This window comes from Perca flavescens, chromosome 23, assembly GCF_004354835.1.
Source record: "Perca flavescens isolate YP-PL-M2 chromosome 23, PFLA_1.0, whole genome shotgun sequence".
NCBI lineage: Eukaryota > Metazoa > Chordata > Actinopteri > Perciformes > Percidae > Perca > Perca flavescens.
In genome coordinates, this window is record NC_041353.1 from 13,276,548 (window position 1) to 13,302,018 (window position 25,471).

The 25,471-nt window shown below is 41.5% G+C and overlaps 1 protein-coding gene across 3 annotated transcripts in view; it reads right to left on the bottom strand.

Moving 5' to 3' along the window:
• The window catches only part of LOC114550430 (putative homeodomain transcription factor 2), a 42,434-nt gene that overhangs the window by 14,036 nt on the left and 2,927 nt on the right, over positions 1-25,471 (bottom strand). For 2 of the 3 annotated variants that reach the window (XM_028571211.1, XM_028571213.1), the window contains exons 2-5: positions 14,817-14,897; positions 4,855-4,911; positions 4,480-4,491; positions 584-653 (exon numbers count right to left, since the gene is read on the bottom strand). In XM_028571211.1, coding sequence (XP_028427012.1) covers positions 584-653; positions 4,480-4,491; positions 4,855-4,911; positions 14,817-14,861 — 184 coding nt within the window. In that variant the 5' untranslated portion in view covers positions 14,862-14,897. The remainder of the gene's footprint in view (positions 1-583; positions 654-4,479; positions 4,492-4,854; positions 4,912-14,816; positions 14,898-25,471) is intronic. The other variant, XM_028571212.1, reaches the window with a different exon arrangement.

The following is a 25,471-nucleotide window of genomic DNA, read 5'->3' on the forward strand; positions in this document are numbered from 1 at the left end:
AATATGTTCTAGTTTCTTCACTCCTGTATGACAGTAAAGTGAATATCTTGAGTTGCGGTTAAAACTAGTCATGTTACGTTCTGTGCCGAGGCTTCAACGCGTGTGTTGAGAAATAACGGAAGTTATCCGTGAAGCGCGCATCGAGGCTTGTATCATTTTAGACAAAAGCCGTCACTATCTTTTTTTTTTTTTTTTTTTTTTTTTTTTTTTTTTATCTCTGCAGATCTTGTTCTACTTCCTCCCTCCCCACTCTTTGTGTTCATTGACTCTCTTCCTGCATTTCTTTATTGATTATCCATTCAGTACAATGGAGGATACATTTGACTGATTTGATGAATAATTGAAAATGTGCTAAATATGAGACAGAAGTGACTAGATGAGAACGCAGATGGAGAGATGAAGACAGAAAGCAAGTAAGGATAAACTTACTTGATAAACTTACAAGGCGATGCTGGCATCTCAGGTTCATGTGTTTTATGAGGACACATTGTTGTGCGTCTTTTATCTTTAGCAGAAAGTCTGTCCGGTATCTAATCTAATTAGCTTGATGGAAAGGATGCGCGCACACACACACTTTTCTCACCTCTAACCAAGTCTACGTCTATAAGGTCTGGTTTGACATGTCCTGTCTTCTTTGGCTTGTTCCTAAAGCCCTGCAGGGGGAGACAGAGAGACACAGAGTCAATGCCATACAAAGAAAACAGAAAGAGAAATTAAATAATATACACATAACACACACAGGAAGTCAACTACAGGAGGCTTCTCATGCACTTAATGCCTTCATGAACACAACATTGAGGAGGCACACCGTGCATTCAGGCTCACACAGCTACTGGCTCTATTCTTCATTTCACTGCAAGGGCATCTACTCACATCTACTAGATTTAACTAAGCTTGATGTGAAAAACGTGTTTCTACACTTTCTACAGTCTCTTTTGCTACTTTGCATTTGCTAAAGAATTCAGGAGGATGGAAAAAAACATCCCTTAAGACTTTTCGCGTCACAGCTGTCATTAATCCCAGTGAGGTTGGTGACTTGTGCAGTTTATAACCCTGGGAATTACGCTTCCCTGTGGCACGGCAACTTCCTGTGCCAAACAGTCACTTATTCCTATAATACACTTAGATATGTTACTTATTTACTGTATACACTTATTGACTTGCTCTTTACTTCCTCTTATTTTACCTTGAATGTGACTGTGAACAACTGCAACTAAATAATTTCCCTGAGGGGATCAATAAAGTATTCTGATTCTTCATCTGTGCGTGTGTGTGACTGCTGTGTCAGTTGTGATGACAAACTGTACTGAAACTTTATGTATGGCTGTAAATTATGAAATTCACATGCATACAAATGAACAATTAAAAGGTGTGTGTGTGTGTGTGTGTGTGTGTGTGTGTGTGTGTGTATGAGGTGAAGTAAAACAATGTCCAAGTTACAATGGTGAGCAGCCTGACAATAGTTTGGTTTTAATGAGGTTTCTTATCAATGGCTCTCGGTAAACAGACACGACCACAGTGCTGTATGTAACGCACGCACACATCTTTTTGGTATCAACATCCAAAGTCAGGGATTGTATCAGCACTAGTATCAAAAAGTGCTTTTAGCGCTACTTTAAGGTTTCATTATCTGTGTACGAGAGACATTAACACATTTTTAAAATACTGTACATTTTAAGGATGGGAGTCACTATTCACAATCTGACTGGCTCATGCTAATATTTGCATACAGGTCAATCTGGTTATGTGTTATCAGTGAATGGTCTGATACGGAAGCTTGATGGAGCTCCTTATCTTTATATAGCACAACCAATGGGCTAATACGCAGTGTGTGTGTGTGTGTGTGTGTGTGTGTGTGTGTGTGTGTGTGTGTGTGTGTGTGTGTGTCAATGCAGGGCTAAAAGAAGCTGATCAATAGCCTCCTCTTGGCAGTATATTTACTGCAGCAGTCAAGTCCTTAACAAATATCTTGCCCCGCCACATCTCTTATTTCTGTGTTGTGCCTTTATCTTTATAAACTAGATCTCCTCCAGTTACAAGTTATGTTGTCACCGCATTGACTGATTGGTCCATGTATGAATGAGTCTTTTAAGGAGAAAAGTGTCTATAAACAGCTACTATTTGCTCTTTACATTCCTTAAAGGCTGCTTAATGATAGATTACTTTTCATTCATGCTTAGTCCTCTGGTACACTACTTGCTAAACACCTAAAATGGTACATATTTTAAATGCATTTTAACAATGGTAATTTAAACCAAAAACCCAGCAGAATGTATTATAGTTTCCGGTTTGTACCTGCAGGTGGCGATTGGTTTTCCTCTGCAGAGCTTTACAGCAGAATTGATCATGTAAGTGCTGGAGTTTGAATTCTTTTGGCAGAGCAGAATTGAATGCTTTAGCCAAAAGGTGAAATATAATATATGTAATGTAATATTTTTTGTCTCGTTTGTTTTTGCAAAGTCAGAAACCCGAAGTGAAAAGGAAACACTTTTTAGACTATCTATTTCAGTTCTACTTTGCTCTTCGGTCTTTAAACCATTCTGTTATTAGACATCACTTATTCTTTTGCAAATTGACATTGTACATTGCCATTTGTGGTCATTAATTTAAAAATAAGAATCTAGAGAGCATGATAAATCATAAATAGTCAATATTAAGAGAAGTAATTGCTGCCAAATCTGACTGCTAAGCCGACCGACTTCGAACCGGGGACTCGCCGCTCAGAGCATTTGCGCCCTAACCACTCGGCTACCGGGCCTTAGGACTTCTAACAGACAGCTTAGTTCGTCTAGATTTATGAGAAGAATTGGTTATCTAATTGTTTTTTACGAGGCTATAAACGGTACAATTCACACTTTACAGGGGTGCGGAGGTGACAAATCTTGTATCTTTACCATGCTAAGATAAACTCTGCACTGTCTGCTTCTGCACTGTCTGCTGCTACAAACTAAGTAGTTGACAGACGAAGAACCAAGGTCGCAGCGTAGTGCTCGTGTGTGTGAACTTTGAGCTCATTTATAAGAGTGTCTCGCACCTCTGTTTACAGGACAGAGGTACAGTAGGAAGATAAAATATAGATGTACACACAATTTGTATATCTCCTGTCTCCATTATTATCTCAAAAGGTGAATATAAGAAAATCTCTTATCAAATCTGAGAAGGGATGGAATAAAAGGTCAAAAAGGTGAAATGTCCCAGCAGACAGGTGAAGAGGATCTAATTTCCACAGTCCCACCGTGAGGGAGTCAAGCCATGCGCACACACACACAATTGTCCCACAACCCAGAAAGTGAAGCAGTGCTACAGTTACGGTCGCTGCATTTGTGGGTAATGTATGTATGTATGTATGTATGTATGTATGTATGTATGTATGTATGTATGTATGTATGTATGTATGTATGTATATATATATTGTGTGTGTGTATTTTGAGTCCGACAAAGTTACAGAAGTGCAATGCTAAATCGATGGAGTCCTCTTAAGAAACTGGTGGCTTTGAAAGAAAACAAACTCCTAACACTGACCAATTCATGTCAAACAGATACAAACAGTCACTTGTTTTCACTCTGCAGTATCTCCACTTCCTACTACATCCCAGTTTGTGGTTTAACCTGTTTACATAACAGTTTGGAATATCATAGTGCACTAGAATGCACAAAAAGAAGGTTGCAGTGACAGCAAGTGAGCATTTATCACTATCAAGTTATAACAATAAAATGTATAACAACTACAACTATACAATTTTATTTTCATTCTCTTTCTATATCTTTTCATTTCTATGAATCTTAACTCTTTTGGTAGATTTGTATCTACATTACTTATCCTATTCTTTTCCACATCTTTTTTTGGCATTGTATATGTAGTGTTGCAATATGCTGACAAACAGGAACGACTAGAAGCATATGCACATTTGTGCTGTGAACTAGAGGCTGGGAATGTACTTCCCTACCCAAACTTGTTACGTCTATTACCGGAGGAACACACAGCGCTGACGGGTCACAGAAATGCAGCTATATAATCCTGAAGAAAAAAAAAAAAAAAAAAAAAAAAAAAAAAAAAACTGCTTCGTCTTGTCAAATCTTTGAGCTGAGCTGACCTTCAAAAAGTCTGCGTCACTTTAAGAGTCATTGTGGTTTCCCTTTCAACCTAAAAACTGTCAGTGAAGAGACAGCCACAGTTTTGGCGCTAATCCAGCTGTGTGTTCACACCACATGCAACTATGGAGGCCGCAGCTACTCTGTTCCCTCATTTGTCTGGCTGCAGTTAAACTTTAAGGAAACTACTTCCTCCTGCAGCCGATCACAAAGCAGTGTTGCTACAGTGTAAACACGGAGTGGGGTTAATAAACACACCAGGAGTTTGACATGGCAACTGAAATGAGTGATCAAACCAACCAATCACAGTCTAACAGTCTACAGCTTGGGTGAGCAGACGTGCACTGTGGGACAACAAGAGGGACGTCCTCCCCGCTGCATACTCACCAGAGAAATAAACTGTAGAGAGGAGGAAAAGACGGATGGAAGAAGAAGGGATGGAGATGGAGATAAAAAGAGGAGAGATGGGCAGGTGACACCCAGCCAGGAGGGCAGAGAGAGGTAAGAGTTAAAAGAAAACACTGGAAAAGAACCGGCAGCATGGTGAGAGAAAGCGTAAACAGAAGAAAAGGGAGGAAGATTGAGGAGTGAAAGTCAAAGAGAGGACAAAAAAAAAAAAAAAAAAAGACTTTGGGAACCAAAAGAAATAGAGGATGAGGAGAGACATTAAGAAAACGCACAGAAAGAAAACACAAACAACAGGAAAATGAAAAAAGTGAAATAACAGAAACATGGCTCAAACAAACAATTAAACAAATATACCTTTATTTCTCGCTGCTCCACTGATTTCTCCCATATCTGTTGGTCATAGGCGCCAATCTGGAAAAATAAACAAGAGGAAGGATTAATGATGAATAAGAGGAAAGCTAAAGTAAGGTTTTAATTTCTAGAGGTCTTGCACGCGTCACGTTCTGGGTGTTAACAGGAAGAGGAATAATGATCCGAACCACAAAGATTTTCTTAGACGCATCAACAAGCTTCACCTCAATGAAGGAGCTACATTTACTAAAGAAAAGTAAGAAATTATCTCCTTGAAAACAAAGTGAACTGCCAACACAATGCATCATTATTTAAAGCCACATTATATCCCCATAACAACGGATTTTTACGATTGGGATAAATCTGCAAAAACAAATCATTCTGGTTGGCGTTTGGTGAGAGAGATCAGGATTATTAAAGCTTCATAACTGGAGCTGTCACGATCTCATAAAACAAGTTTACAACTGTGTCGCATGCATAGTGATGAATCTTTTCACCATAAATTAGGATTTTAATTTAGCAATCAGTGTTTAATTCTTAAAAGTTTTCACATGTTAAAATACCCCTTAATTAGCTTCTTTTTTTTTTTTTTTTTAATCCTCTTGGGCCCCATTTTTTGACAACCAAATTGTTAGTTATCATTGAAACTACATGTTAAATATTCAACCAAGACTCCCATGTTCTAGATTTCCAGTGTATATTTTTATACATGATTCCCCCCAAATTCTGTAATTTGTTTGGTATCTTTTTGGAAAAGAACAACATCAAAACAAATGTATTAAAAAAAAAAAAAAAAAAAAAAAAAAAAGTCTGGTACAGTTACGAGTTCTCTACAGTAAGCCTTCTTTCACCGTGTCCTTCTCTATTGTTTACTTTTTACCTCCGTCTTCACTTTTCTTTCTCATCCCTAAAGTGGATTTAAAAACCTGTGAAACTGGTCCAAAAAGGTCATGGCCAACAGAAAGAAAATAAATCTCTCCTCAAACAGACATGATCTTGTGCTAAAGCCAGTTTTTATCAACGTTCCACACGCACGGTAAAGGGAGGAGGGTGTGACTCTGGGAAATGCAGCAGCACCACCTGTCACAGAGATCAATAGATCATCAGAGTGAGTGGGGAGAAGAAAGTGTGTGTGTGTGAGTGTGTGTGTGTGTGTGTGTATGAGGCTAGGTGGAGTACACACTGAAGTAGATGTTTGACAAATCCTTGTGTATGCAGTATGAGTATGAGCGTAGCACGACAGAGAGATGGACAAAAAGTGCCATTAACGTGGGGACAAGACAGATTTGTACCTCGTCCAGACTGGCCTGGAAGAACACATACAAAACCAACACACTGCAAGGTACAATCTGTACAAACTTCACCCTGCCAGAGTTTGAATCCACACAGTTACGATTAGCAGATAATACTCTGCTTTGACTGTTGAAAATGAAGAAAAAAAAGTGGAGGGAGGCTAAAGTCACAATTTGGTTGCTTTTCATTTTTTTTACAGCGTGTGCGATTTTATAGACCGGATCATCTGATGATCTGACCTCAGCAGGCAGGTAGGTGTGTGTGTGTGTGTGTGTGTGTGTGTGTGTGTGTGTGTGTGTGTGTGTGTGTGTGTGTGTGTGTGTGTGCTAGGCATCTAGTCTGGGTCACCCCCAAGCTTTCCAGTGGAAAGTCTGCATCTTTAATGAGACTTCATTAAATATGGATAGAAAGAGAGAAAGAGGGAGGAAGAGGGGGGTCAAAAAAAAGAAAAAGGGTGGAGAGGAGAAAGGTGTCTATAATGTCGGTTAGAGGGTTACTTTATAAATCATTCACTCTTCTGGATAGTTAAACAAAAAACAACTAACAGAGCCGCGGTGCCTTGTGACATCCCTGTGTCAACCACCAGATACCAGCATTAGATGTGGGTCAGGCAGTGGGTCACGTTGCGCCCGTGCCCATGTCTGACCCTGATCTAAAGATGGGTCGTCCTGCACAACTTTTATTTTGACATGTATCATGCTTTTAAGGCTTTGCTTTCATTTTGAAATACTGATTTCTGCTGGCAGGTCACACCTGTCATCAGACAGACAATTACTGCTTTCCGGGTCAAATCAAAGCAGATGCCTAAACTTCTGTAACTGTTAACTTGGCACACAACTTATTCAACTTGTTTTGTCTTGTAAGTAGCTGTGTCCTATGAGTTTATTGGGCTGTTTATCAGCATGTCTGCAAAAACAAAAGGATTAACAGTTAAAAAGGGACTGTTTCAATAATTTCTAAGATTTAAAGTTCATTCTTGACCTTGAAAACAGCAGACAAAAGCACTAAACTCAACTTGTAAGCTAACTTGTTGAAGTGGTCTGGAGCATGGACATTTTAACATCTCTAATTTCATGATAATTGAGCATCATGTGATGTAATCGATAGATCCAGAGCAGCTGTACACTAAAGATTTTGTTCTAACGTGCGGCCAACCTGAAACAATTTAAAAAAGTAACATTTCTTCTTTTCCCCTCTTTATTTGGCAAAGCAGCTGCATATTTTACCGGATGATGAAATCGAAAGCTACAAAATAGCTACTAAAGTCCATCCTGCCTCCTTTTCCACGCCATGGAGACAGAGATGCCGGAATATTTCAGGTTTTTGTTTAGCCATTTCTTGTAAAATTGACACTCGGGTTATTGTAGGATGTACATTAAAAAGGGAAACTCACTTTCCACTTCTCCTCAATTACGCGAGCTCACCACTACTTCATAATTGTCCAACTAGTGATATCAGTCTTCTTAAGTCAAATTTCTGCAACAAGAATTAACAGCAGTTGCTATTGCCTCGGATTTCTTTTTTGTATTGGAAGTTTTGCCCCCGTTCGCCTTTTTACGCTGCAAGAAGGCACTGTAGATTACTCCTCTGTTCATTTCCCAAAATAAATTGCAATTTAAAATCTGACATTATGACCGAGCTGTGACTTATTGACAAATGTGGATCCTGAGGCTCCACCAGTTGCGAACAAATGGGCTATTCTGAGCACCGGATAGCATTAAATCTGTCTGAGTGACTGATCAACTGTATGACATTTGGGCTGACAGCTAATTTGCCACCCACCCCCACACACACACACACACCCACACACCCACCCACACCACCCACACCACACACACACACCCACACACACACACACACACACACACACACACACACACACACACACACACACACACACACACACACACACACACACACACACACACACACACACACACACACACACACACACATGTGGAGGAAAGCCAGAGGACACACATGACCAGACAACGCAGCAGAAAGAGAAAGAAGGAGAGAGGGTGATGAGGAGGAGGGCAGGTATGGAAAGAGGAGTCCTTTTCAGACACACACATCCCTTGTTACATCATGGAGTGATGCGGTAACTGTGATCTGACAGAGTGGAATTAACGGCACTGGACATCCTCTTGCGTGCGTGCGTTTCTTTGCCTCTTCCTTTCAATGATAAAGAATTCAAACGGAAATAAAAAAAGATTGCTTTAGTGACTGCCATGAGTTAAATATTTGTGTTCAAATGGCACACTGATTTCAATGAGATAAATCAAAGACTTGCAATTTGACAAGCAAATCGAGCACCGAGAGTGCACCAGAAGGGAAGAGGACGGAGCCAAGTGTGCCGCTGCGGCAATGCTGGGGTCACCATGGTGACGGATGGAGGGATGATCCAGGGAGGGAGAGAGAGGGATTATGGCAAGCAACAGAGTTATATAACAACTGCCTCTGCAATGGAGGGGCACACACACAGGTTTGGGAAGTGTTAGGAGGTTTGTGTTCAAGTGCGTGTCTACAGTTGACATTCATAAGGTTTAACACATTAAAACATATCAGCTGTCAATAATTGTTCATCAGTGTTACTTACTGCCATCCATCTGCTATATGTTATTATAGACTAGCTTAGTAAATTCTGATAACCAAACGTTTTTGCTGGTTCGAGCTTCACAAAATCAGGATTTGCAGGTTTTATTTTTTTTTACTTTATTGTAAATTGAAGATTTTTATTATTAGACTACTTCGATAGCATCACCTTGAGTTCTGGGAACTTACATTAGGCCTTTTTCCAAATGTTTCAACATTGTATAGACTAAAAAAATGTATCAATTGAAAAAATATCCAACAGATTTACTCATAAGTTGGGCTGTGAACCCAAATGTGGCTTGTTCAGGTGCTGGGTTTTCAAATCTTTGGAAATTCATTGGTATTAGGCCCTTAAAGCTATGGGAAACTACTGGATATATAACATAAAGTCCTTTCCTTCTGTACTCTATGGCTGTAGCCTAGTTAAATAAATCAACAAAATATATTTTAGGTCTCCCTATTCATCGGTACTGTGGAACAGTGTGTGATGGAAAATCCCTCATTCATTTCATTTTTGGAATCGCCTATTTACATACACCTGTCTAGGTGTGGTGAGCTTTGGCACACCGATTAACCACCCGTTGAAACACACCGAGGCACTGCTAGTGTGTGTACAAGGATGCTTTCAGTTCAGAGTCATAATGTCATAGAAGTGTGTGAAAGATGATTTAAAAAGTCATGTGGGTCAGGCAGCTGGTTGTGACGTGCAAATTAACCCTCTGCTGTTGTTTTCAAGTGTGACTATGGTAACGGACACAAAGAGGGGTTGGTGTAGAGTGCGCAAGTTCTATTTTCAGCTCAGACAGGTGTGTGTGTGTGTGTGTGTGTGTGTGTGTGTGTGTGTGTGTGTGTGTGTGTGTGTGTGTGTGTGTGTGTGTGTCAGATTGAAAACTCTCCACTCAGTTCGGAAATGTCCTGTTGTGTTTCTAGCTGCTAAACAGAGACTTTTCTGCCTGTTGAGCTTCATAGGAAAACTGGTTAAATGTTGTACAGGTCATTTGTTAGCAGTCATGGGTTCAGCAATAAAGTCATAAGATGATGATTATTTTACCTATCAATGAATCGGCAAAACATTTTTTTTTCCAATTTCAAAGAACCCAAGGCCACATATTCAAATGTCTTTTGTTTCACAAACAGTCCAACATCAAAATATATTCAGTTTACTATCATATTAGACTAAACAAAAGCACCAAATACTCATGAAATAGAGGCTGGAAATTACTTAAACAATTATCAAAAGAGTTGCACATTCATTTTTCTGACTAATAAATGAATTAACTAACTAATCTTTCCAGGTCTAGATCAGCTTATTTTACAGAAAATCTGATTATAAATTTTGCAACTAACAATTATTCTCATAATCTATTAATCTAACAATAATGTTCTCAATTAATTGTTTTGTTTATACAATGTTAGAAAATAAACAAAGGGTGTGATTTCTCATATTTTGGAATGGATGGAAAGGAAAACGCACACTTATGTCCTACCACTGAAGCCTTGACCAAATAAGTATGAAAATATAAATATATACTATATAAATAGCATATGCAGCTATTTATTAATTCATGTGTTGCCTCCTCTACTCTAAATATAGTCATGTCCTCCATATATAAACTCATTTCATTGCTCTGAGCGCACAGATCTCACACGCATACTAAGGTCATGAACTATCATGCTTATGTCTTAAAGACTTAAAGCCACCACCACAAATAAGCTATAAGCTGATTTATTACAGTGCAACTTTTAAGTTTAAATATATCACTGACATGCCATAAGAAGCTGGCCATTGGCCTCCCTCTAGACTATACTAAGCATGTGTCAGACAAAAACAAAAGTAAGTCTGGCTGGTACTGTAACAGATCTAGACTACACGGCTGCATATGTCCTCACTGTAATATGGGTTTGGCAAGGCACTGTGGTGAGAACAAAAGCAGCTTCCACACAAACAAACAGTCTATAAGAAGCCTGTCTGCAGACATAGCACAGTCAGAAACATGAAACTGAGTCATACGGGGCACTGCCTGTAGGCTGGTGAGAGGCAGACGGGAAGTTCAGCTTCAAGGACATACAAAACAATACAAAGAAGATACAAAACTAAATGGAACACAAACAGAACAAAATAAATAAGGTGCCAGGCGGTTTACAAGATTACATAAATAGTCAAAAATGTTGTTACATTTGTAACATTTCGGGAGCACGATAAAGTAACATGAATAAATGAATCAAGTTAAACACTACAGGGCTCAACAGCAACGGTTGATTGAGTCAATTGGCAACCGTTTCGTGGTCTCTGGTTGGCCCCTTTGGCAACCAGTGTTGGTCATCTTACTTTAAAAAAGTAATTAGTTACAGTTACAAATTACTTCTCCCAAAAAGTAATTGAGTTAGTAACTCAGTTACCACATTGTAAAAGTAATTAGTTACTCAGCAAAGTAACTGACGTTATTTTTTATGTTCTATAACGCTATTACGCTATATAACATCTTTAACGTCAAAGATGTTTATATTAACTGATTGAAGAATAAAAACACTATATACAGTATTTTAGAACATTTGGTATTTATTTGAACTCAATAGATTGCAGCCTGCCATATGATATGCATAGAAATAAAAACATAAAAAATAAATATTGAAAAATCAAGCGTTGCTTGTTTTAACAGAGTGGCTCCGTCTCCTTAGCTGGAGCTCACGCTAGCTGCATTTGGGCTTGGGGTTGGGTTAATTTCAATGAGCGAGAAGTAGTACCGGTACTTCCAGTTTGAGAATGCTACTTTTGAATTTCCTTGGCTCGTCGCCATTGTCGCTCTCTTGTGTTTAGTGGTAGTCAGAGCCATTGACATATATAAAAAGGTCAGAGCGTGCAGTGGCGCCCCCCAAAGATGTTTTAGCCAGACCCCAAAGGAAAATCACCAGCACCCAAATGATAAGAATTCAGAATAAAAATAGCAATTCAAATCCTCTCTAAATGTGTTTAAGAGCAATTTATCAAACAACCGTTGAACAAGCAGAAAATATACTTGAAAGCTTTCTCAGTTTTATCTCTTAAGTCAGGCTGTACCGGACTTTACCGTTGATTTATTGAACCGGTTTTGTTAATTTGGGTTTCATTTCATTCAAGCATAATATACATTTTTGTTTATCAAATTGTCAGAAATAACAGGTAAACGCATAGATTTCGGTCAAATGAGGTAACACAGACTCATTGCCTTTAATGTTCGAGGCCCAATCATGCTTGCGGTTGTGTGTAGTCATCCCCCAAAATACCGTTCTAAGGCAGGAAAAACCCTGAGAGACTTAAAGCAAATTAACAGAAGGAGACCAATCCATACATAGTCCTCACTCTTGATAGTACCTACAATATAACCTGAGGGATCCTGATCAAAATGACACCACCACTAATAAAAGCCAAGGCTACAAAAACACAATATTTTTTTTCCACCATGCGAGGCCACCTAAATACTCTCCTGAGGGCGAAAAGTTTGTTTATTTGGCGCGATTTCAGGAGTTTGCTTAATACTAAACCACAGACCATCTCTTGCTGTCTCTTGTATTTTTAGCATGAACATACAAATGTAAGAGCTGCAATGAACCCATCTTTGCCCGTCAAGTCTATCTGCCGCTGTTAATCATAGCATCAATAAAGATATTTGAATCACTAGAGATAAATCAAATCATTCTGTCCTGTAAATGTAAATGGACTGTTTTGATATAGCGCTTTTTACCTGCTCATCAGATAAACATTCACACACATTTACACTCCGATGCGCAGCATTGGGGGCAACTCGGGTTTCAGTGTCTTGCCCAAGGACACTTCGACATGGGCCTGCAGGGCCAGGGACCGAACCACCAACCTTGCATTGGCAGGCGACCGCTCTTCCACTGAGCCACAGCCGCCCCTGGTGACTCAGCAAAGACAAGAAAGCAAGCCATGGTTATGACGTCTAGCAAACCAAAGTGTCTGTGTTTTATCTCCTTTACGTTTAGTTAGGTGGAGTGAAAAAAAACACTGAATAGAGCTAAAGAAGCCCTGAGGACAGTCAGGCAGGTAATCTGCACCTTAAAAAGGGTGTACTCATTCATGACTCAGCAGTTGTCGTCACTGGTGTGCCTCTGCCCAGACAGGCGCAGCCACACAGAATTATTTTTAAGAAAACATTGATTTTTAATCTAGTTTCTTAGACTAATCTTATGGTGAAAAGGTGAAATTGAGGACTTAAGACCTTTTTTGTAACGTTACCTGCAATTAAATGTAGGACTAATTCAAGAACCAAAATAAAGAAGCCAAGCAGGGTAAAATAGTTGTTTGTCTCATGCAGACAGCAGTGTTTAAGAGTTTAGACCTGTAATTAAAGTCTGTAACCTCTCATAGAAGAGATTTTGAGTGTGAGCTGATTCCAGTGAAAGCTTAGGTCGCAATCTACGTATGCCAGGTGCAAGCAGAAGATCAGAGACAGACAGACGGACAGGCAGACAGACAGACAGACAGACAGATTGTGATATGACAGATGAAAGACAAAAAAAGAAGGCAGACGTATAGAGACAGAGAGGTCGTGGAGAAATAATAACAGGCAGACAGACAAGCAGAAGAGGCCTAAGAAGAGACAGATGATCATAATAACAGACAGGCAAGTTTGTGAGAACAGACAGACGGGGTGTGTAAGCTGAGAGCTGCAGGGGGAGCAGCGCTGGAGTCCAGCAGAGGATCTGATATCGGATATCTGAGACCATGGAACAAGAAGACACACAACACCGGCCTGGTTTCACAGTGTGCCGAATGGCTCGACTCTGATGCCGCTGCTGACAGCACTCAAGAGGTCATTGCCAAAATACCGTATCAAAACTAGTCTGCACACTCAAATATAATGACCTTTTTGCAACTCTATATCTTCACTTTCTGTGTTAAGGGAGAAAAATTAAGAAATATATATGCCTTCTGCAGTGCACAACAGAGCTAGACCGATAAATCGATATTAGTCTATTGCAGATCTATTGATATCTGTATCCCTGGCCATAGGTAAAAGGTTTGTCTACCAGAAGACTTTAGAAAAGAAAAACAATTGCGGTTGCAATTCTTTAAAAATAACTAATGTAAGAAATTCCGATCAAAAATCTTTGTGTAAGTTATGTGTTTATGTAACGGATTGGCCTATACATAAAGCTCTAGTGTGCAATAACTGCAGAAATTGAATAAAAAAACATTTAGGTGTACAAACTTAAGACTTTAAACTTGTACGACTAAACATAAGTTATATGTACTCTGCTTTCCTTTTTTCTTGGTTAGGCACAAGGTTTGGGTCTTGTACTTTTCAATATTATATCAAGTCAATTAGATCAATTAGTTCAGCATTCTGTGCATACACTCTGATAGCATCCCATTGTGTCCACTCGTGGTTTAAAATACTTAAGTAGTAACATCTCACCCATTTGTCACTATAAAATTACTTTGATAGAACTGTATGCAGATTGTCATGCCCAAAATACCACATTTAGGTAATGACAACTGAGCAAACTCAGCTGAGGAAAACTGAGATGCAGCTGAAAACTTCAGAAAAACCTACTGAGTTTTCTTTAGGTTTATTTTTTTTTGTCAAACATTAAACACCTTTAATGTACTTTACCGTATTCTTCTTTTTAGCTGTATTTACTCTTTAGGCAAGCCTTGTTTGCTGTATTTCTATGCAATTTAAAGAATTTTTTGGCAAAGATAGTTACACTTTCTTTTTGTCTGAGGAGACTTGTCTTTAGGCATTTCTTATATATCGATGCACATCTGTACATCCATGTGTAAACACACGCGTAGACAACTAGGCGCAACGACATTCATTGGCTGATGAAGGATTTTCTGCAGGAAGAGACTGCTTATTCAATTCAGAATTTGACTGCACCATCTAATGTAAAGCAAGGCTCTCTAGAGTGACACTTTTCCCAAAGCGTGAGGATAGATGCAATGAGTTAAAATATTAAAGAGAACATACACCGCAAAAATGTGATTTTTAAAAAACAAATACAACTAACTCAGATATTGACATGCAAGAACGAAGCTGGCGTGCAAATGCAAGAACTGAACAGCGTCTTACCTTTTTCTGGTACCACACCACAGCATCTTTTACTTTGGAAGCCATTTACATTTCCCTTCTCCCAGCCTAGGGCATCTTAGACTGAAAACACATAACACACAGAGAGAGAGCACAGTGTGAGTAATAGAGGATGATGACTGTGGTATAGTTACCTGGTTGGAAGGTGTGTCCTGAAAACTGACCACACCCACACACACCTCTAATAGTGGTGTCATAGCTGGTTGTTATTCCTGAATCACATTCTGACACTGACACACATATTCCGGGAAAGATTTGGGAACGGCTTTTGGATCCATGGGTGGTTTGGTGTGTGAGGGATTGGCTTCAGGCTCATACACTGACAAACAAACGCGCACAGTTCAACTGAAGAAGTGCTTGTGTTGAACGCTGCATTCCAGTCACGTTTCCAGATTAGAGCTAGGCGCTATGGAGAAAATCAAATATGCTATTTTTTACTAAATAAGTCAATATTGATATTGCGGCGATATTGTTTGTAGGGTTAACGATCGGTGCTTTCGCGCTCTGGTCGCAAAGACGGTGGATTTGCAAAATGGTCTGGGGAAAGAAATGGGGAAATTTGAATCCTGCAAAAGAAAACACCACATAAAATATTTAATGAAGTTAACTCTGTTCACACAATACAGTAATTTGAGCTATTTAAACTAACTGGACTCAAGCGCCGGATGTCATTCTTTATCCTGGGGATGTACTTCAGTCAATCCAGACTAGCTGAGGTGTTAGGCTTCATATCAAACCGGTTTGAAAAGGTTTACACCGGCCCAAGCCTAGTTCAGAGTGTACATAAGGTCAGCAGTGTGGGATTACAGTAAATTGTCATTGAAACAGGATGTTCTGGTAGTGGACGTGAGCTTATTGGTTGTGGTAAAAAAATTAACAATGTTTCCATTCAAAGGAATGGAAGGTAGTTGACACTGAGAACAGTTTCGGTCGTTGGAGGTGAAAGAGGAAGACAAGGAGAAGAAGATGTGGTTAATGAGAAGCTGTAAAGTGGAAAACATGGGTCTTTGTGGTAAGCCACTCTCCATGCCCACTTCTCTCTATGGCTCTCTGCCTTCTTCCTCTGTTTTTGTCTCTTTTCCATTTTTCTGTTACAGAAGTGCACAATGTTGTCCTGCTGTGTGAGTGGGAGTGATGGAAGGGCAGAAAGATGGAGAGTGATGAGGGAAGTGGATGCAGGCCAGGATGACTCAGGGTAGCAGCGGTTATCAGGAAAAATAACTCAGTCCAATGGAATGTGGCAAAGTTAAAGCTTAAATTAAGTTTGCCATCTCTCCTAAGCTTTTCAAACTTGACATTAAATAAAAAAAATCTCTTTTTATCATTAACCTTAAATTCAATTTTTGAACCTTTTAAAGTGAAAACACCCTGCTGTGATGCAGTTTACCTTAAAAGAACTGTGCGTGTCATAATACAGGACTGTTTGACAGCTCCACAGCTTATCTTCTAACAGCCAAACTGCAACACTTAAGTGTTTATATGTGCGATAAAATCGCCGCCTCAAACAGAGGAGTATTGGTATAAGTATGTCAATGTCCTTGTGTTCAAAGCCACCATCGAAACATGAAACTTGAAAGCAGGAAGTAGAGAAAATCTTCTACCCTGAGTGTGAACCATTTCAACTTTAAGCACAGAAGCCTGCTAATAGTATTAACTGAGCACATGCACCAAACCACCAGCTGACTTATGCCGAAAACTGCAAAGAACCCTGTTCCTTTACCCTGTAAATGCTGCATGCACGCTGCTCATAAGGTTACACGAATGGGAGTACACACACACACACACACACACACACACACACACAAAGTCTCTTGCTTGCTGCTGTCTACGACCATCACTCCTCCCTCAATCTTCCAATGCTGAACAGCACTATTCTGACATCATCCACTTGCTTTTTGCTATTACCCATACATGCAAAGAGACTGAGAAAGAGGTGATAGAGGCGGTGAAAGACAGGGATAGTGAACAGACCAAGAAAGAGAAGAAGAAGGAGGACATCTGTAAAGAGCAAACACCATATGGAGGGTGAGAAAGCAAGAAACGTATTCCGAGAGAGGAAGAGTTTATTTCTCATTCACACATAACCCGCCCATCCTTAACACATATTCACACACTTTGTTGCTGCTCTAAACAGAGACAAACTATTTAGCTCTGCAATGAGCAGAACATATTTCCTAGGACAAGTGACTTCTATGAAGAAAAAAAAATTACCGTTAAAAACGAAATCACCCTTTAAGTCCATAATAAAAATGCATTGGTGTACAATTACTGCAGAGCAACAACTGCTAACAACAAATAAAGCATGACGAGAGAGAACAAAAACAGATTATCTAGACAGACAAACTGATCGGAACAACACCCCATCATTAGTGGAGTTGGACCACAAACAGCAATGTTTTCTGTTTTTAACTCTCTGACAGCTTTAAGACTTTAAATCCTCCCGATGCAGAGACCGTGATAAGACAAAAACAGGCGGATTTTCCCCGTTTAAAGCCTCGAAATCCCCTCTTCATACCAGTGGGATGCCAACACATTATCAGACAAAAACACACACAGACACATGCTATTGCCTAATACGGCTTCAAACACATGATTAGCTGTAAACTCCCATGTTATTATTTATGACATACAATAACAAGAAGAAATAGGCTGTTGGAGTTCTTTCTTAACACACTTTTTCCAAAACCACACATTCACGGTGTTCCCAAAATACACTGTGGTTTGCTAGGGGGTATTTAGGGAACAGAGCCGAAACAACAGACGCACACGCAGCTATTTTCTTTACAAGGTCTATGAATTTTGTGACCAGAATATACGTATGTCTAAAGGAGTATTTTTCGGTGAGCCTCCTAGATTTGAGGCTATATTTCTGACCCCAAATCACATATTTTAAAAAGGCTGTAATGTTTTTATTCATCAGCAAACTCGCGTCAGCAAGAAAGCTTCGTTCACAAAACGCAACCCATTACAAAGCTTTCAAAGAATTCAACAAGCGCACGCATGCATGCACACGCACGCACTCAAGGTCTCCAGCCATCCAGCTGGCCAAGTCTGTCTGACCAGTAGTTTGTCTGAACTGACCCATTTACAGAAAGAAAGAGAAAAAAGGTCAAGCAAGACAGTGTGTATTGTGTAGGCCACAGTTCATATGAGGACTCTTTGTGCCTGTGTGTGTGTGTGTGTGTGTGTGTGTGTGTGTGTGTGTGTGTGTGTGTGTGTGTGTGTGTGTCACATCTTCATGTGGCTTAATGCTGCCTTCATGGGGGGGGAAGAAAAAAGAAAAAGAGGAAACTTAAATGACACATCAAAGGTTACTTTTTAGTGAGTTTTCAGACCTCAAATGTTTTTTGAAAAATTTGTATTTTCATTATATATTCTAGTAAGTGTGTGTCTGAATGCTGATTCACATTTATATTCAACTAGTGCAGTGTCCTTTTGGAGTTCAGAACAGGCTGATTGCTTGGTTCCCAGATTTTTTACAACTTTATCTTACTTTATCTAACCATAATCAGGAGCGGCTCGGCTGCAGCGTAGCGATGTGCCCCGGGCGAAGGAAAGAGAGAGGCCGGTTCAACCTGCTGGAGAAGCTGCCACAGGAGGATACGTAGGATAGAGAGCAATCAGTTGACCACTTTTTGGCATGACAGCCGGTGAACGGCATCAATAAGGGGTGTAGCAAGAGATGTAGCAACTCCCCGCCCCTGCTGCTGTACTGTGCCCTCGGGAGACACACGCACACACAGATTCCTTGATTTATAGTCCAATGTAAACATGTATTTAGATTGTTTTTGTGCACCTGAGCTCCATCATACTCCTAATATTTAAATAGTGTAAGTTTATATAAAATATAGAGGGTGGGTACTTAAGTTGTACTTAAGTTAGAGGATGGTGTTGTTGGTAGCATCGAACCATGTCAAATAACACCCGGCGCTTATGCTCAACTCCGGTCTTAGAATAGAAATAGAAAGTCTGTTAGAGCAGATCAGAATAAGCTAACAAACGTTTCATCAGGATGAACTGAGAGCGGATGAAAACTCTTCTGCATTTATAAGCAAGCCCACGTTAGCCAATCAGAATCCCGAAAATAGCAACAACAGCGATGAATCACTTGCTCTTTCGCTCTCTCGGCTGCCTAAACCTCCGTTTGTCTCAGTTTACATGCAAACGACGTTTTCCAAAATCTCCACTCTGGCGGAGTTTTTTTTTTTTTTTTTTTTTTTTTTAGAAAGAATCGTTTTCAGAGGCGATTTCTCCATTTGCGTGTAAACGAAGGGCACGGTCTCAGTTTTTCAAAAAATAACCATGTACATGTAAACGGGGTTTGAGATGAACGTATATCACCTCTTGGATTGGCCAAATGTAGGCTCTCTCTGAAGTAGGGCGGCAACTAATGATTATCTTCAATTGCAATTCATCTGACAATCATTATAAAAGGCAAGACATTAGTAAACAACGCCGTCATATGATCACTATGTAAACACTGCAGTAGCTTAACTTGAGTCCTGCCTGGCTGGAGCAGATAACCAATCATAGAAGACCGGTTTGGAGTTGCGTAACACTTAGCCTAGAGTAGAAAAAACTGTTGAAAGCAGAGCATTCAGAACAGATGGAAATCTGAATGTTTTAGCTCACAGGGATTTCTCTGAAATACGTTAACCTCATTATTATATCATTAGTTTTGGCCACGTTAAAACATGAAAATCCAACATTATAGATACTAGTACAGTGCCTATTGTAAATGGGCCTGTTTGGAACGGGCCGATTGCTTTGCCTGTGGTATTGCTGCTTATAGAATTCTTCAAAACCAAATTGTACCTCAAAATGACTTACAGAAGGACCCCAAACCACTTCATATGCAACTCCACTGTATAGCCTACTACTGACTTACAGTGTAGGCTACATCTACATCAGAGGACGACATTGCACTACTACATTTACCTGACAGAGAACAGGGCAAATTCAGAATGCAATCACAAAATATCACAATGACAATGTGGAGTAATCAGACATTAGCGTCATGGACTCATGGCAGTGCGCTACCCACCCGGCCCGTTATGAGAGCTAATCAGCACATAATCTGCGTTAATCAATCACCAGAACCGGACGGTTTGTTTGTGTGCGTGCGCAGAGAGAGAGAGAGAGAAACAAATTTAATACTTCAGCAGAGGTGTTAATTTCCATACAGGTTTAGTGGCTTGACAGTTAATGGTGAAGTATGGATTTGATTTTCGGGGGTATTTTGGCCATGGTAACGTTTAGTGTTGTACGTTAGCAGTAGACTTAATTAACCCGACTCAGGGTGGGTCTGATAAAAAGTGCTGTGTCTGCCCGGTTCAGCTCTGAGATTATCTCGCATTGCACAGCGCTGTGAAGGAATAATCTGAGAGATTATGTTACGTTCTGCCTCTGTTTAGAAGTGGTGAATGTAGGCTACAGCTCACAGCAACTTAATACTACAGAATGCCTGGCTTATATCCAGCAATCATGTAGCTAACGTTGGAAGCAACGTTGCTGTAAAGCATTCTGTATGTTCACTTTAAATTAAGGGAGATGGGAGGGTTCATGTGACAGGCTTCATTTGCTTTCTATATGGAAGCTGGGGAAAGATGCAAAATTTGGCCTGAAAAAAAGGCCGTAATACTGCTGAAAACTCCTTGGGCACTGATCTCTATCAGTGTTGACCACAAAGCTGTTTCAGATGGACAAATGACTAGGGCTGTGCAAATAAACAAAATTGTAATTGTGGTTACGATTTTGGCTCACAAAAACAGAATAAACGATTATTTTGCACATTACCTTTTTCAAGTAAACTCTTATTTTGTCTTATGGGTTAGGGTTAAGGGAAATTTCACAGTTCAAGGTGTTTTCACTGTTGTTTTTACAGTTTTATTATTTCATCAATTGGAACATCTTTCCAAAAGTCATTGAGTAACCGTGTTTAATAATTGGGATTTCAATATTGACCAAAATCATCGCGATTATGATTTTTTCCATAATCGAGAAGCCCTACAAATGACAGAAGTACATACATAAACAGTAGGACAAAATCAAAGGAAAAGCAGAGAAAGAGGAATTTCTCTTGCCTGTGACTGCTGGTTTTCTATCAGTGTTATGTTTCTCTGGGATGTCTAAATAAAAACATGAGCACAAGAGGAGACCTCCTTCACGAGTCTGGTAACTCGTGATGTGTAACACGAGCCGCTACCTCACTCTCTCTGGGTGCTCTATTTCATGATGGGTGCAGGTTACGTCTCTAAGCTGGGCCGAGGTGGGGCATGGGTGCGTGTGGGTATGTGTGCATTTAAGTAAGTGTGTATGCGTTTGTTTGCATGCCTAGGAAATAGGACGCTGCTCAATCAACGGTAAAGGGATTCTGAGAGTGTGTGTGAAACAGAAGGGTGGTGGGAGATGGGGATCGCGTTTTCCATCATGTAGGGTGAATCCTCGAGAATCTCAAATGACACTACACTTGACCTATAGAGGGTCATGCACACACACACACACACACACACACATTATTATTTAACATAACAGCATCCTCAACAATAGTGATAAAAAGAGAAAGGCAGTCTTACATAACGTTGTGCAAGGAGAAGCAAGAAGAGAAAACAAATGAATGAGAAGATGACTATTCTGCAGCAAAGCTTTTAAATCACAGCACAGACTCAGTTAATATAGTTTCAGCCACAACCTGTAAAATACCACTCAATAAATATTCAAACAAACTTACTACAGTTTATACTAGATGTTTTGAATCAGACCTTGGAACTCTTCAAAAAGACAGTTGACCAACATTTCTGACACGCCAGAAATCTATCCGATCAGCAAGAATATTGATCGTTAAGGCAATTAATCCGGCGTCCTAACACCTCTAAAACCGGACCTCAAATTCTGCTTCACAAAAGCAGCTCTTTCTAGTGAGCTGCCGAGCTGGCTTCAATCCGAGTAGTCTACAGAGGCAAAGGCTAAGGGAGCACACCCTGAAAAAAAAAAAAAAAAGGACACAAGTCCACAACGGCGGAACAGACGGAGGATGATGGCTGACCTAAGTGGAGCATCACAACGGCTGGGAAGGCGGATGAAGGCTGCAGTGCTGGGTCCCCAGTCGTCGTGGCCTCCATGCCACTGGATTCTGACCCAGACCTGCCAAGGACATGGTGGGAGTGTGGTCTGCGCACCCACACCCTCACCCAAATCCTTACCTATGCGCAAGCTCCTTGATGCCATCGTGCAGAAAACCCCGGTTACGGACAGGCTCATACTCATGGGAGATTTCAATGCCAGAGTGGGTATGGAGCACCTGGTGTGGAATAAAGTCATTGGCCAGCATGGTGTGGGGAAAATGAACCCCAACGGGCTCAGACTCCTCTCCCTCTGTGCAGAGCACCAGCTGGTCATCACTAACACCATATTCCAGATGAAGAACAGGTTTAAGACCACCTGGCAGCATCCCCGCTCAAAACATTGGCACCTCATTGACTATGTGATTGTCCGTCAAAAGGACAGACAAGATGTCCTCACCACCCGTGTTATGCGTGGAGCTGAGTGCTGGACTGACCACCTTATGGCCAGATCCAAACTACTCATGAGTATTCAACCCCGTGGCCCGAGGAACGCTCCAAACAAAAAACTCAACTGTATAGCGCTGAATAGCCTCACCACCAAAGACAACCTGCGACGGCTCCTTGCTGAAAACCTCAAAAAGCTCCCAGAGGAAACAACTGACTGGCCAGCTCTGCACCTGGCTATTCACAGTGCAGCCTCAGAGGCGCTTGGCCACCAAGGAAACGTCACCAGGACTGGTTTGATGGCAACTCAGCTGAGATACAGTTACTCCTAAAAGCCAAGCATGAGGCCCACAAAGCTCTCCTGTCCTGCCCTGGATCTCCCACCCTTAAAACCACCTTTACTGTTGCAAGAACCGAAAGCCAGCGAGCCCTCCGGACTATGGAGGACACCTGGTGGGTGCAAAAGGCGCGAGAAATCCAGAACCTGGCAGACTGCAATAACACTCAAGGCTTTTACAGTGCCATAAAAGCATTGTACGGCCCCAGGAAGCGGGCCATCTCCCCAGTTCGATCAGCTGACGGGGTCCATGCTCTTTAAGGCCCGCCACGAGATTCTTGCCCGTTGGGCCAATCATTTCGAGAGTCTCTTTAACCACACCAACCCTGTCGACCCACATATTCTGGATTATCTCCCAGACCTGCCACCAATCAAATGCTTGGACACTCCTCCACTTTACTCAGAACTCCGGAAAGCTATTGCCGGGATGAAGAACAACAAAGCGCTGGACCCGATGGAATCCCTGCAGAGGTTTTCAAACATGGAGGATACACCCTCACGCGTCGCCTGCACCTCCTGATCCAAAACTTCTGGGATCATGGGACCCTCCCACAGGACTGGAAGGACGCAAACATCGTGGTCATTTACAAACAGAAAGGAGACAGAGCAGTCTGTGGCAACAGCCGTGGGATATCTCTCCTCTCCGTCGCAGGGAAAGTACTGGCCAAGATCATGCTTAGCAGACTGGTTGAGCACATCTAGGAAGCTGTGCTTCCGGAAACACAGTGTGGCTTCCAGAAGACCAGATCCACAACAGACATGGTTTTTGTCTTGAGGCAGTTGCAGGAGAAGAGCCAAGAACATCACAAAGACCTCTACGTAGCCTTCATCGACCTCAGCAAAGCTTTCGACTCCAAACTTGGGGTACCACCTAAGTTTCTCCACATCCTACAGCAGTTCCATGACGGGATGCAAGCCAGAGTGCTCACGGAAGAACTCCAGTCAGAGTTTTTCGAAGTAAACGTTGGGGTGACGCAAGGTTGTGTCTTGGCTCCGGTGCTCTTTAACATCCTCCTCTCTGCCATCACCTGCCTCTTCCACCGTGTCATGGGACATGACGACGGCGTCCACGTGGAATACCGACTTGACGGAAGTCTTTTCAACATCCGTCGGCTCCAGGCCCACACAAAGACAAAGACCCGCCAAATCTGTGAGCTTCAGTATGCTGATGACTGTGCCGTCCTAGCTCACAGCCCGGACTCTATGCAGCACGCTCTTAACACAATATCCAGTCTGTACCAATCCTTTGGCCTACAGGTAAACACTCAAAAAACCGAGGTCATGTCCCATCTCACTACCCCCGCCCCCACACCCCCCAGTTTTCACATAAATGGTGTTCCACTTAAAACAGTGGACCACTTTACTTACCTCGGCTCCACTTTGTCCTCATGTTGCTCCCTTGACACAGAAGTACACACCCGGATAAATAAAGCCTCATCATCTTTCAGCCGCCTACGCAGCAGGGTTTTTGAAAACCGTAACCTGAAGATCAGAACCAAGGTGGCTGTTTACAACGCGGTCTGTCTCTCCACTCTGCTTTATGGGGCAGAGTCTTGGACCCCATACCGTCAGCACATTACCAACCTAGAGGCCTTCCATATCCGCTGCCTACAGAAGATCCTCAGCTTGTCCTGGGAAGATCGAATCCCCCATAAAAACATTCTCAGCAACACTGACTCAATTTGTATGGAAGCAGCGGTGGCCAAAAAACATCTGCGCTGGATAGGGCACACCATACACATGCCTGAACACCGCCTGCCCCGTCAAGTCCTCTACAGTCAACTAATGGGCGCTAAACGCTCCACCGGAGGGCAAAAGCGGCGTTTTACGGACTACACCAGGGACCTCCTAAAGCGAGCAAACATCCCTCTCACGCAGCTTGAATCTCTGGCACTTGATAGATCAGCCTGGCAGGTTACCTGTGCTAAAGTAGTCTCTCAGATACACCAAATCAGCCAAGACCCCCTAACCGAGAGGCGCATCCAGAGACACCAGCGGGCGGCTGGTGCCCCCCTGGCATCTGGTTTCCCCTGCTCCATCTGCGGACGAGTGTGCGGCTCAAGGATCGGACTCTACGCCCACGAGAAGTGGCACCAGCCAACACAATGTCGCTGAACACCCCCCCCCCTGGAGCAAGCATCATCATCGAACACGATGGACAGCTGAGAGAGAGAGAGAGAGAGAGAGAGAGAGAGAGAGAGAGAGAGAGAGAGTGTGGGGGGGGCTGCAAACACACATACAGCTGACTGGTGTTTGGTCCTCACAGCCAAATAAAGACAGGAGCTGGACATTTGGAAAACAGAGAGAGAGACGGTCAAGACTGTCTGGCCTGGGACAAATACATTATAGATTCAAAGCAACAACAGCCGTGTGTGTCTGTGTGTGAGTGGCTGTTCAGGAAAGAGATGCTTCATTTGGTCACTCAGACTAATAACTACATCTAAATCCATGTATGGACAAGGGTTTCCAGTATGTGTAATAATCTAATCTAGGGCATATAAATTAAAATCTTAAAAAAGGTGCTACATCTGCACAGGTGATTTCCCTAATTTTGGCTGATTAGACTTCTTCTGTGTGGGACTTTGTGGGAGTATAAAGACTGTGTTTGATTGACACATTTGTCACGCTACGGTTAGCTTTTTAGTGCATGTCTGGTGACCTCCGTAACCGTCGTGACCTAGAGTATAGGTCCACCCAACTTTAACATGGACAGAGCTTTAATCTGCCAAAATCACTGAACACCTGTGTGGGTGTGCTACATCTACTGTAAATGGTTGACTTGTATTTGTGTC